Below are 14473 nucleotides of genomic sequence, written 5' to 3' on the forward strand. Positions count from 1 at the left end.
CCTCAGATATGGGTTCCCTGAGAGGCTATCCATGTTCTAGTAGATGGCTCTACCCCCATGAACACACTGGCAATACCAGTAGACTCTATGGGTTGTTTCGATTTGAAAAGAGAACCATGTAATTGGGAGGGAAAGTAGTGGTAGGGGTGGGATTGGGGAGAAAGAAACGAGGAGTTGGACTTGATCAAAATACATTATACTCATCTATAAAGTGTTTATCAATCAAAAATAAATTAAAAATCAAACTCTATACTTTTTCTGCCCTGTGTTTAGAATCCTAGGAGTGCCTCAGTTAACCATGCTTCACCAGTCTGTCTATTCATGTGTAATTCTGCTCTCAATGCGGGATGTGTAGCTATTAGTGGGATGAGAGGGCCAGATTCCAGAGGATTCCGGCTCATCCATGAGACTTTGCATGTCTTCTAAGTACTTCTCCTGCCTCTGTGTTCAAAGGTATGATTCTAATTTGTCTGTGACAAATAACTGACCATTTTATATCCACTTGTCTTTGTTGAAGACTTTCTTAGGGATGAGGAGACATATAGTGGCAGGTCACTATGGCAGATTGGGGCAGCTATACCCTTTCACACCAACATACTCCAGAGAGGCCAGTGGTAGCCTCAAATGCAAAGGCTATCTAATAATGATACAGATACTATTCAAGAAAAACATATGCAATGTTGGTTATTGTTTTGGAGGCCTTTTGGTTATTTTGAACAATCTCAACACAAGTAGACCATTTTTGTCCAGATATAAAAATTCATAAATCATAAAGGAAAATATTTGCAAGTTTGACTTACTTTAAAAGTACAATATCAAATGGAAAGTCACACAAAGTCAATTGGGTTGGGCTCTGCCATTGCCAGTGAGTGCAATCATCTTCACTACTGGGAACCTATGAGCCCTGCCACTCATGAGAGCAGTGCTGGGATAGGGAGAGGTTGCCATCTTCCATGGACTTCAGGGACACTGTACAATGTGACAGTGTACAAAGAAAACAACATACCACTTGAGGTTCACAAGAAAAGTCCAGCTGGGCGGTAGTGGCACATGCCTTTAATCCCAGCACTTGGGAGGCAGAGCCAGGTGGATCTCTGTGAGTTCGAGGACAGCCTTGTCTACAGAGCAAGATCCAGGAAAGGCACCAAAGCTACACAGAGAAACCCTGTCTCAAAAAACAAACAAACAAACAAAAAGAAAGAGAGAGAGAGAGAGAGAGAGAGAGAGAGAGAGAGAGAGAGAGAAAGAAAGAAAGAAAGAAAGAAAGAAAGAAAGAAAGAAAGAAAGAAAGAAAAAAGTGAAAAAAGAAAAGTCAGAGGTAGTTTGAACCAGCTAGCAGCAAGTCAGGTCAGCAATTCCCAAAATTTAGAGAAAAAGACTTATGGAATTTCCACCTGAAAGTGCCCAGAATGCCGAAGTTGAACCAGTTTACAAAGCATACAGAGAAATAGGAACGAACTTAAGAGACTAGTCTGAAGGAAGCACACAGGCTGACTTCACTCTATGGGTCAGACATGGACTAAACACCTGAGGATGCAGGAAGCCTGAGTAGCAAAGCTAAAGGAAGCTTCAGATACTAGATAGACCTCACAATGGTGTCTTAAACGTGACACCAGCAACACAGCCAATGTGGGGGCTGGGGAGATGGCTTGGTGGTTAAGCATGCAAACCACTCTTACATAGGACAGGAGTTTGGTTCCCAGCATCCATATAACATGGCTCATAAAAGCCTGTAATCCAGCTTCAGAAGGTATGACACCCGTTCCTGGGCTTTGTGGGAGGGTGGCAGGAGCCATGAGACACAGGGAGCTATTGCCAAACCCTGTTGGAGTTCTGATTGGGAAGATGGAAAAACTCTAGGAGCAGTAGTGGTGATGGTATGCACCATTGTAAATAAACTTAATGCCATTTTAAGATGGCTAACTGGTAAACTGTGTGCTACATATATTTTCTCAGAATAAAAAAATCATGAACACACTGTTTTATGGAAAAGATCAGAGCTCAGGAAAAATACTAGAAAGATATTATAGTCAAACACATTAATCCCTCAATTTACAGGAGTCCCTATAATTCAACGAGAAAGACAAACATGAATGTATTCCCAGGAACACAAAACAAATGGCCAACAAACCCCTGAGAATCACTCAAAATTAAAGAAATGCCAACTGAAATAAAGAATGGCTTTACATTAAGTTCTGGTGATGTACAGTGCTGGTACAGAGTGCATCAGTGGGAGTGTGTATTGATTGATTGATCCCTTCAGAGGAAGATTTCACAATATTAGAAATTTAAGATGCATGCACCTGATGATATAGCAATTCCAATAATATGAAATCACACAATAGACATTCTTGTGAAACTGTGGGTATATATTGACATAAGCAAATACATATTCAGTTATAGAATTCACAGAATGTGATTTATTAGCCACTATTAAATCTCTGTATCTCTGAAACAATGTTTTTTTCTGGAAGTGGAGGGATTACTCTGACTATGTAAGAGTGCATCAGGTCCAGTCTGTGGTTGAAACTTAATAGGGAATCATGGAATTAAATAGTGGTAGGTGAGGAAGATGTGAGATCTTTGGGGTGTGATTTGTATCTGAGTTCCAGATAGTTCCAGGTAAGATATGTTCATAAGTACAGCAGTGGTGTGACTGTTATGGAAACAACCAACCATTTTCTGGTTGAAGTTAAGGCCTGGTCTACAGGAAAGAACCCATATTTGGTACTATAATTCAAGGGAAAAATGCTCGAGACTGGGGAAATTACAGACCTGGGAGAGGAGACTTCTGCAATTGTTATATTAAATGGGTGTGATCTGCCTGTCAAATTCCTCCAAATATTTTTCTTATATATGTAGATTACTACTGCTGTCAGCTCACAGTCCAAGGAGCCTTGTTTTGACAATGGGCAGCAGTTATTACAGAGGTTTCATTCATGATGATGGGAACTGTTAGGAACAAGGATCTATTCTACTGATGTGGCTTAGTGGCCTAATGCTCAGCCCTAAGTGGAAAAAATTCTCTCTCTCTCTCTCTCTCTCTCTCTCTCTCTCTCTCTCTCTCTGTGTGTGTGTGTGTGTGTGTGTGTGTGTGTGTGTGTGTGTTAGAATATTATTCTAAGGTGTGCTACTTTTGCTTATGTTCCATTTGTTTAACTCTGTAAAGCTGTGTTACTGTGCCTATCTAAAACACCTGATGGTCTAATAAAGAACTGGATGGCCAATAGTGAGGCAGGAGAAAGGATAAGATGGGGCTAGCAGGCAGAGAGAATATATAGAAGGAGAAATCTAGGAGGAGGGAATAAAGATCAAGAAATGAGGGAAGTAGCCAGAGAAGACAAATGGTTCCAGAGGCCAGCCACACAGCCACACAACAAGCCATGGAGTAAGAGTAAGATTTATAGAAGTAAGAGAATGGGAAAAGCCCACCCAGAGGCAAAAGATAAGATGGGGCTAATTTAAAGTTAAGGAAATGCCAAGTTAAGGCCAGGCATTTATAAGTAAGAATGAGCTTCCATGTATGATTTATTTGGCAACATGGAACTCGAATATCCTTAGAGCCCGAGAAAGTTGAAAAGGAAAAAAAAAAAAGGGAGGGGGGGGGGAAATATGACTCCTTTAAGAGTTTTGGCCTGACGGTTTCTGCCAGTCTGTGATCTGTTGAGCAGCTAGTCCGTTAAGTAGGAACAAAAAAACTAAGCAAGAATGCCTGCCACAGCACAAGCATTGGAATTTTAGAGCTCCAGGAAGGTTGAATGCAGTTCTCAGCACAAATCTCTGACTGGGCTGGTGAGCTTTCAGCTTGGCTTTCCAGACTAGAGAAGTGGGCAGAGCCAGCCACCAAAGCCTCAGGCAGAGGTCCACACTGCTTAGCAGTTTAAAGTTTGTTCACATGGTCAAAAAGACTAAAAGATACGCAGTAAAAGAGATCCAGATGGAAAAACTCTAAACAGGTTACAGTGTGTTTAATAATGTGCATAGGTATAAGAAAAGAAAATGGGAATATTCATAGAAAAATGAATAGTTTATAAAATAAAGTCTTTAAAGAGAGAGTAAAGAAAAAACACATAAGATGGGAAATACACAGGGAGTCTGGATCTTGTATAGTTTTTTGTTGATTCTGAATTTTTGAATGCTAGCAAGCAAACAGCTGCTGGCAGACATGGCTTGTGACCAGGACTGCAAAACTGAACCAACCTAGATACTTTAGGGCCATCTTAACTTTAAAAAATAAGTCAAAAAATGTATTTTTCAAATGGAAGTAAAAAACGCTTCAGGTTTTGTTTCCATAGGAGATGAGAAGCTGCGGATTCCTTCAGGTTTAATATGGATCTGGTTTGATCAGGGGAAGCCTCCTGAACCTTGACAGGTGATATCTATCAGCAAAGTTTATAGCTGGTCTTCCCAGGACTTGGCCATTATCTCAAATTTTTCTCTCTGGGACCCTAAAGATAGTTCATCCACAGATAGCAGGAAGCAGTGTGGAGAATACAACATCCACATTCCCAAGAGGGGTGTGGAAGGCTTTTGGTTATTTGGTGGGCTATGGATATTTGTTATCATTTAGGGGATATAGGAATGATAAGATAGAAGGGTAGATTGTTGAATCTGCTTTAAATAATAGGCTAGATTATTGAATCTACTATAAACTAAGGGACAAATACTGATCTCAAGTATTTTATATTTGCAGGGACTTTTGTATATTGATACAAATTTAAGGTAATTTTGTTACAACACTTATATCTATATCTATATCTATATCTATATCTATATATATTTCTATATATAGAGAAATATATATTTCTACTTCTGCTTAAAGGATTTTTGTATGTTGATATAAATTTAAAGTTATTTTTGTTACACTGTATATATGATTCTACTCTTGCTTAAAGGGTTTTTGTATATTGATACAAATTTAAGAGTTTTTTTGTTACCATATATTGTATATATGTTTCTACTCTTGTTTAAGGCATTGTACTTATGCAGTTTATTTAAAAATATAAGGTAAAGTTCTAGTTTTTTGAAAGCTATTTATTATAAACTATATAGGACAATCAGGAAACATAAGTCAGTAGTTAGTCATTTATTTATAACAATCAAATTTGTAGATATATGTTTTCTAGGTTAAATAGATATATTTTAGATAGATGGTCTTCAAATACTTCAAAGATCTATAGAATATAGCATTTAAAATGGTAAAGTTTTTCATGATAATGTGTAGCATGAATCTTAAAAGTTCTTATCAATGAAATCAAACCTGAGCCAGGTATTGGGGTGAATACTGGAAGATCAGAGAAACAGAACAAGCCACAGCTACCTCAAATTGTCCATTCCTCAGCTGATCCTGGTTCCTCAGACTAGATGCTTCTGAGTCCTCATCCAAATGTGTCTCAGCTGAACTGCTGCTCAAAGTCTAAAGGCTTAACCAGCCAAATGCTGCTAGTTTCTGGTCTCCACGCCTTATATATCTTTCTGCTTTGTGCAATCATTCTCTGGGATTAAAGGCACGAGTCACCATGCTTGGCTGTATCCTTGAACACACAGAGATCCAGGTAAATCTCTGCCTCTGGAATGCTAGGATTGTAGGCGTGTGCTACCACTGCCTATCCTCTATGTTTAATATTGTGGCCATCCTGTTCTCTGGCCCCAGATAAGTTTATTAGCATGCACAATATTTCGGGGAACACAATGCCACCACAACAATGAGACACATCTGCTCATGGCAGCACCAATTTACTTCAGAGTAGATGATGGGCATTTAAGAAACTCCTTATGGAGTTTGCTTTTATTGTGGCAAGGTTAGCCACTGGGCAAAGAAACTGTCCTTGCCTTTTACTGCTGGCAATGTGCTATGCAGACTGGACATGCAGGACACACAGGGAAAAGAATTATTGAACTTTGCCAAAGCAAGACAGGGCAGTCTTTCAAAATTCCTATTTCACACAAGTGTCTACCAGATATTCTGGAGGACACAGAGGAAAGGGACTGATGAACTATGACAAAACAAGGCACTACAGCCCAAAATACCTGTTTCATAGGAAAGTCTGCCAGATACTCTAGGTCTGTAGGCTGAAGATAGATGCCCCAACATTGCAGATGATCTTTGGTTGCCTGTCCAGGCAGCCAAATGTCTCTCTTTTTAGATAATATTACATCCTTTTTGGTCACTGATGGAGTTAAAGACTAGATAGTTATAGTTGCAGTTTTCTTTAGTTATGATAGAAAGTTTTCTTTAGTTATGAAAGAAAATTAGATATAAAACTTTAGATTCACTAATATAGGATAGAAAATGGAGTATTTTCTTTTAATTGCCAGACACAAATGAACTGGAATTCATTATACTGTGAATGTAATCTTTACTTGATAATTGTTCTTATTTGTATATGGTTATTGTATATAGGTTAAAATTAAAACGTATCTTTTTTTTTGTTTAGACGAAAAGGGAGAAATGTTGTAGAATATTATTTTAAGGTGTGCTACTTTTGTTTATATTGCATTTGTTTAAATCTGTGAAGCTGTGTTACTGTGCCTGTCTAAAATACCTAATGGTCTAATAAAGAAATGAACAGCCAATAGTGAGGAAGGAGAGAAGAAAAGGCAGGATGGCAGGCAGAGAGGATAAATAGAAGGAGAAATCTGGGAGGAAGAAAAAAGAAGAAGGAGCAAGAGAAGGAGAAGGACTCCAGGGTCCTAGGAGCAAGAGAAGGAGGAGGACTCCAGGGTCCAAGGAGCAAGAGAAGGAGAAGGACTCCAGGGTCCAAGGAGCAAGAGAAGGAGGAGGACTCCAGGGTCCAGCCACTCAATTACGTAGCAAGCTACAGCGTAAGAGTAAGATTTACAGAAGTAAGAGAATGGGAAAAATCCAGAGGCAAAAGAAAGATGGGATAGTTTAAAGTTAAGGAAAACTGGCAAGAAACAAGCCAAGCTAAGGCCAGGCATTCATAATTAATAATAAGCCTTTGTGTGTGATTTATTTGGGAGCTAGGTGGCAGGCCCCCCAAAAGAGTAATAAAAGAAAAAAACCCACAACAATGTGTGTGTGTGATCCCCTTCAGGGAATATAATAGAAGAAGGTGTGGAAAAATTGAAGAGCCAGAGGAAAGGGGGAAAAGTTTCTTCCGTGTTGGACGTGCCCATCACTATCTTGAGAAAGAGTAGTTGTGAGCATGCTCATGAGCCCGGGCCTATGCAAATTTCTTTGTGGAAGGAGAGCCTTATAACACTCATGGGATCCTCATGAGACCTTTATAAGCTCTTTATGAAGTCCTTCCTTCCTGAGATTACATAAGAGATAAGCAATTGACTGGAGTGGGACTCTTTATTAGTGTAACTGTGCCTAAGTTGCCCAGGGGACTGGCTACCATATGGTTGAGTTGCCTAAGTAAGCAACCACATTATATACATTGACTCATCAAGCTGGCTTGGACAGTCCTTTCTTTTGTCTGCCAGTACCTTATCTGATACAACTACACTTTCCTTGTGTCTCTCCAGGGAAAGTAATGAATCTTTGGTAACAGAAAACATAATGGAGTGAGACTGCTGCCAGCAGAGTGGGAAGCTAGCTTTGCAGCAGGGACAAAGGCCAGGGAGAAGAACACAGACTAAGCCCACTGCACAGCAGCTCCACCGCAGGTCCAGCCAGGCACCCACAGGTACTAGCACTGTCTTCTCCTGTGACCAATGCAATGACAAAGAAGCATGGGCTAAGTGGGAGCTGATGCTGCAGGCTGCCCATCCAGGAGATGGATTCCATGGGATGTTTTGTTTGGTTGACCTAGGTTTCCTGCTTAAATTCAAGAAGGAAGCTCAGAATTTTGGTAGAGATCATAGAAGACACATCTCCAAGATCATTGCCAAAGGCTTCAATAAGTGTGCTACCCATATCCTATGCTTTAATGACACAGTGAACCTTCCAGCCTTCCTGTCCTTAGCCCAGAAATGGGTGGCTAGGTCTCCCAAGTTGGTCTGCTTCTCTTGGCTCAGGGCCTGCAACATTCCATATGCTTGTACCCCATATGTAACATCCCGAGTCATCAGCCCTATCTCAGGGGCCATCAAGGCCACTGGCCTGGATGTTCAGTGTGCTTGGTTGCCACACCCTTAGAAGGCACATGGCTTCCTGATCTGCATGTGCTCACTATTGAAGGCAATGTCAATGTCTAGGCTATATTAATCTGATTGGTTTAGAGAAGAACCAAGTTCCCTCCTCCTTCCCTTCCCCTCACCCCTCCCTGCATCTTCCCTCCTTCTTTCTTATGCTAGGTGAGAAGTGGGTGAATGTCAGGTTCTGGGAAACCACACTGATTAGGGTTGTGCGGTTTCATGTAACAGGCAGGGGCTGAAGACACAGGGAGGGACATGGGTTCCTTCTTACATAGAGGAATGGGAGCTCACTGACATAGCTCAGCCCTGAATTCCCATTAGCCTTGCCAGACAGAGGCCAAGATACTAAGGCCAACATACTAGGCCCCCCACTCTAGTGTTAGCATCTCTTGACTTGACTTGTTCTTTTCCTAGCTGGAGTCCATATTAAACTCTACCTGCATTCTGTCCTCAGCTTCTTGGTAAAGTCCATGTGGAACTCTCTCAAGAGACCATGGCCTCCTCCCTCTTCTTCTTCTCTGATGTTACATACAGAGATTGATCAATATAGCCATTGGAATGAACCTTAGAAAACAAGGTTCCTGCTGCCTTCACTGTGCAAACATCAGTCCGAATCCTGGATGATAAAAAAGGTACACCATGCAGAATTCAACTCCACTGTAAGCTTTAACCCCTCACACAGAGCTGAGCAGGTGGAGTCCATAGCCAGAACCTTCCACAACTACCCAATTCTTCTTGAGTTAATGAAGCACATCCTTACATTTTGGGGAGGGTTCCAGCATTTGCTTTTCAGTGGCCACCTGGTCCCCTTTGTGATGTGGAGACCCAGTGCACACTGTCCTGGCCACACAATGCCCAGGAAGTGGTCCCTTCACCAAGCCGCAGCTGTGTTTACCCTCAGGATGATTTTATATCCTCCTTAGTGAAATGCATGTCACTGTGAATCCACACTTATCCTGAATATAAATGACTAAAATATTTGCACAGCAATTGAAACTGAGTGAGCTCTTGCTTGTCTCTATTACCCCCTGATAGGGAATAAGGGATTATTAGCCAAGCCTACATGTACCTGATTTCTCCTGTGAGACCTGACCAGGCAAGCTCTTCTTCAGCCTTGGATCAGACCCACCAGCCTTTAATTCCTGATGACACATATGATAGACTCATGAGCTTAGCAAGATCCCCTTTCTGCATCCCTTCCTCTGTAAAGTAGGGACATACATCATAGAAAGCAGAGATACCTCCCAATAATGTCACCAACCTCATCAAAAGCCTGGGAATGTGTTAGGACACTCAAAGAGGAGACTTAGAGTATCTTTGTAGTTTAGCTAGTGATGGCAATTGTCCTATACTATGTAAGTAGCCCTGGATAATGAGAAGTACTTAAAGAAGATGGAGGGCCCAAGTCAGAAAGGCTAGAGATGGCTCCCAGTTGCTTTGAAGATGGAGAAATGGACCAAGGAAATCAAAAGGCTACCAATGATGGAAAGGAGGAGAACACAGATACTCCTCAGATCCCCAGAAAGGACAGGCCTTGCTAGCATCCAGGATACTCACATTGGACTTCTGCATTCTGGTACTGAAATCTGGTCTTTCGTTTCAGTGTAGGACAATGTTTGGCAGCTTATTACATCAGCAATTCATGCCCAAATCCTGTGGTGCCATCCTGTAGGGCTGTAAGAATGTCAGAAGCCAGGTATGGGAACTTCTTGTTGAACATTTCTCTCCATCCTCTGCCAAGAGGATGCCTGCTGCTTCTGTCCCATCCCAGGCCTCCTGTCTCATCAGGGAGGAGACAGAAGAAGAGGAAGAGAGTGGAATGACCACTGCCAGACTTCCTGCCTCTCCTCTCCCCCGAGGAAGTGCTCAATGGCCAGGAATCTAATGTAATGCACTCTGATGTTTAGTGCTGTATTCCGCCAGACTTCCCAATGAAAGGCCCTCCCAGTGCAGGAACAGGATGCACTCTGTGGACACAGCAGGTGGGCTGCAAGGACATAAAGCTGCCAGTACACTGGCCAGATGGCAGAGAGATTCCTACCCACTCCCAGTAAGAGTGGACATTGCTGCTGCTGATCATCACAGAAAGAACTGCGCCTCTGACAGGCTTGATGGACAGTGTGATGGAGAGACAAATGTGAGTGCCTCTGATGGGAGGGGCTTGCACAATTCAAGAGTGGGCGGGGCCTCTGCTTCTCATTGCACTATAGTTCAGCAGCAAAACTGCAGAGCATGGAACATCTGGGTACATTACAAGGTAATTAGAGGGTAATTGGGATCTTCTCTGGGGTCCCTCAGCAAGGCCAGGAGAATGAAATGCTGATTCTCTGCTGAATGACAAAGGATAAGCATTTGAGCCATGCCCAGTAAGCTGGCTGATCCTGAGCTCTACTCCCCTGGCTAACATCACCATCATGAATGTTTGCAACACACACACACACACACACACACACACACATTCACACACACACACACACACTCATACACATACTCAAACACACACATGTGCACACTCATATATACATATACATAAACACATATTCATACACATATATATATTCACAATCACATATACACATATACTACACATACATACATATCTGCATGCATATTCAGACCACACATTCATATAAACACACATACACTCATACACTCTCATATGTACACACATATAAACAAATATATATATTTTCATATCATGCATACTACATACATATTCATTTACAAATATATTCACAAATATACACATATATGCACACTCATATACACACATACACATGTATACTCATATATACTCACATACACACAAACACATACCTAAACATACACACTCAGACACACACATTCTCATACACACAAATACATATATGTATACTCATATGCACACCCACTCATATATATTAACATATATATATATATATACACACTCACATACACATAAACATGTTCATTCATATACACACATATATTCACACACATATATACATATACACACATGTAGGCTCATATCCATTTACACACATTCATATACATGCACACAGTGCACATTCACATTTTCTCATACGTATCATACATTGTCTTTTTCTCTCATACTCATACCTGCTCACACACATAAACATTTCCATACTTACACACCAAACTCACACCCTCTCTCCTCACACACATGCACATACACACTGCCTGATGTCAGTTCATATGGCTGACATTGTACAAAGTTCATTTTATTTGCTTCTGGGAGACCAGTGGGGATCGACAGATCAACCAGAATACTAAATTTTTCTGTTTAGAAACATGTGTCAATACACTCTAATCCAGCCTGGATCACAGCTGAACAAAATATAAAACAAAAGTTGCCACTGAGAGCCACCTGCTTGGGTCTGTTATACCAACAAGGCCACATCACCTGTGAAAGAACAGTGCCATGGGAAGGTGCCATGAAGCTGTTGTGGGTTGGAGACCATCAGTTCTCCCCTCTTTCATTAATTAATCTCCAGAAACACCCTCTACCCTAGATGCTTGCCAGGTCTCATGGAGTTAGAAGTTCTGGTCTCAAAGTACAAGTCTACCTGGCAACCAGAAACTGAAATGGAGGCCATTTGCATGCCCTTTAGAAACGTGTGGGAAAATGCCCGCTGTCTTGTGGTCTTCTCTTAAAGGTAAAAATGTCCTTGTGGTCATATGTTTCAAAATTGCCTGCCTACCCGTCGTAAGGATGTACTGCTGTCCCAGGTTCTGATGTCACCTTAAGCTACACAGACCTTCCTGGGTGTGTCCTTTAGACTTGACACTCAGCTCTGCATTTGAACCTAGGAAAAGCGATCCCTGTTGGTGGGATGAAATGGAGCACTGACCTATGTGACCTGGGTTACTGAGACTCCTTTCCTCTGCCCCTGGCCCCCTTCCCAGGTGACCCTGTAGAGGCTCTGGAGGTACCTCCCCATCTCTCCCCATCTGGTCCAAACAACAGAAGTAGGAGAAGAACTGTGCACTCAACCCTTAGAAACTTCATTTCTTTGTCATTCCAGTCAGTCCTTTGGGCAAAATCAAAAGAGCACATGCCAGTTTCTGGAAGCGTCACAGCTCTTAAAGGTGTAGAAAGCATCATCACCATCCACAGAGCAAATGAAGTCACTGCCAGGGAAAACCATGCCAACTACTTCTTGGAGGATCTGAAATCCTCCAGCTCTTTCTGACCCATGTACCTTCTCTAGTTTGAGATCCAGGAGCCACTGATCTGCAGGGCTTGTAAAGACTCTCTGGTGAAGAAAATGTTCCCTCTAATTCAGATGTCACTTCATCAAAAGGGAAAAACACAGTCACAAGTCCAGTCTCCTCGTCCCTGAACACAGGGACATTTTAACAATTTTGTTTTGTTTTTTGTTGTTTTTTTTGTTTGTTTTTTTTTCACAGTAAAATATACACCTAGGACATATTTATTTTTCCCATCATCAGTTGGAAAAACCCTCTGGAGAATGTTCTGCTTGAATGAAATAGACGCACTATATTGTTGTTTCTCATCCACTTAGGACTAAGTCCAGCTTCCTGAGAGTAACCACTTCCATGCCCTCAAGACTGTGAAGAGAGCTAACAGTGGTTTAATGGGCAGCCTTCTAAATGGCGCTGACTTAACCATCAGTGTAAGCTGGTGTCCTCTTGTTCAGCTCTAGATAATGTGAAATATAAGATAATATTATATAATAATATAAATCACAGCAAGCCCTATAGAACTCTTCCTAAGATTAAACAAAGCAACTTCCTTTTAAAAAGTCAAGCTCCCATGCCCAGCACTGTGGCTTATTAAAGTGTATAACCACTCTCAGAATGGAAGATAAGGCCAGCCTGGTGTGGGCCTGTAATTCCATCCACTTGGACAACTGAGACAGAGAGACTGAAATTTCAAAGCCTTTGGGGGTTACAGTGCGAGTTCAAGGACAGCCCTGGTAACTTAATGAGACCGTTTCCAAAATAGTAAGTAAAAAGAGGCTGGAGGTACAGCTCAGTGGTCAGAACACTCATCTAGCATGTGTGAGACATGTTTAGTCCCCAGCACACCTCTGGAATGATGCTATGTAAATCTATATACTTACAGAGTAGGGCTTCCCCATGTACTGCTCATACAATATGCATCTGCTTTCCTGAAAAGGAGCTTCTCAGGAGATGCTGGGTGCTCTCCAGCACTCTTGGTGAGATAGGACTCACAGGCTGGTCAGAAGCCCCCAGCTCCTCACCTAGTAACCTCTTCTACAGGACAGAAATCTCCTTGCCCCACCCTATATGTGGCCTTTCATTAATACATAGCAATGACCTCCATAGTCCAGGGGTTAAAATGGTCCACAGGGTTGAAGGAAACACACACTCATTTGCCCACATCTTCTCTCCAGTGCAGATCAACATGTGTGCAAAATGAGTGTCAAAGGACAGCTAGTGGCCATTTGCACTGTCCCTGCACTAATGGCCTCATGGAATACAATGAGAATGCAGTCCTCAACATGACTCCATTATGACTACTTCCCAGCATAACCCAGACCAGCAGTTCCTGCCCCTGCCCCCAGACAGAGTGCAGCCCTTCTATAGTGCCCTGTATCCCCTGTTAATTACTTGCTGAGGCTTCCAGCTTGCGTTTGTGGGGTGGGTCCTCAATGATCCTCTTGAGGTCCCCACGGTTCTTCAGGTCCACTGGCTTCTCCCAGACTGACAGCTGCATGGTCGGGTTGAAGAAGAAAACCCGGTCATCACCCGTCCAGACCACACACCTGCGAAAGTTGAACACTTGCCTCAGTCACCTTCAGAGACACTTGGTGTAGAGCACACCCCTCTCTCAGAATGCCCCTCAGGACTAAGCTCTACAGGTTGTGAAGACATTCTTGGAAACATCAAAAATAATGATGGCAGAGCCCTTCCTTGGGGACACTTTGTGCTCCTTCTCACATTTTCTCATTTGGCTAACAGGTTTTATTTTCATCCCCTTTCACCAGCAAGGATTCCAGGTTCAGAGTCACCAAGAAACCTTCCAAGACCACAGAGAGCCACACCCTCCCCAGCTCAGTCCACTGCCTGACTCGGTTCAATGATATTTTATCTCAGACCTGGGCACCTGTGTTCTCAGTTCCAGGGGAATAGTTCACTGCCTTCTCCGTTGCACCCTGCACATCCATCGAGGAGTACCACGCAGCCGAGATGACACATGGGCCACTTGACCCAGCAACTGAGCCCTTTCTGCTCACCCTGCTCACCTTTACAAGGCCTCATACTTTCATTTATGGACACCTAAAACTGAAGGAAGGAATCATGTATTGTTTTGAAACCACCTTGAGAGAATGGGAAACAGAGATAGACACAGAAAAAGAGAGTCCTTCTACAAGGTTGG

At 42.2% G+C, this 14473-nt stretch overlaps 1 protein-coding gene across 1 annotated transcript in view; it reads right to left on the reverse strand.

Moving 5' to 3' along the window:
• The window catches only part of Tcerg1l (transcription elongation regulator 1 like), a 193156-nt gene that overhangs the window by 42192 nt on the left and 136491 nt on the right, over positions 1–14473 (reverse strand). Inside the window, exon 7 of the mRNA XM_036197367.1 lies at positions 13705–13859. Coding sequence (XP_036053260.1) covers positions 13705–13859 — 155 coding nt within the window. The remainder of the gene's footprint in view (positions 1–13704; positions 13860–14473) is intronic.

The sequence above is a fragment of the Onychomys torridus genome, chromosome 1, assembly GCF_903995425.1.
Source record: "Onychomys torridus chromosome 1, mOncTor1.1, whole genome shotgun sequence".
NCBI lineage: Eukaryota > Metazoa > Chordata > Mammalia > Rodentia > Cricetidae > Onychomys > Onychomys torridus.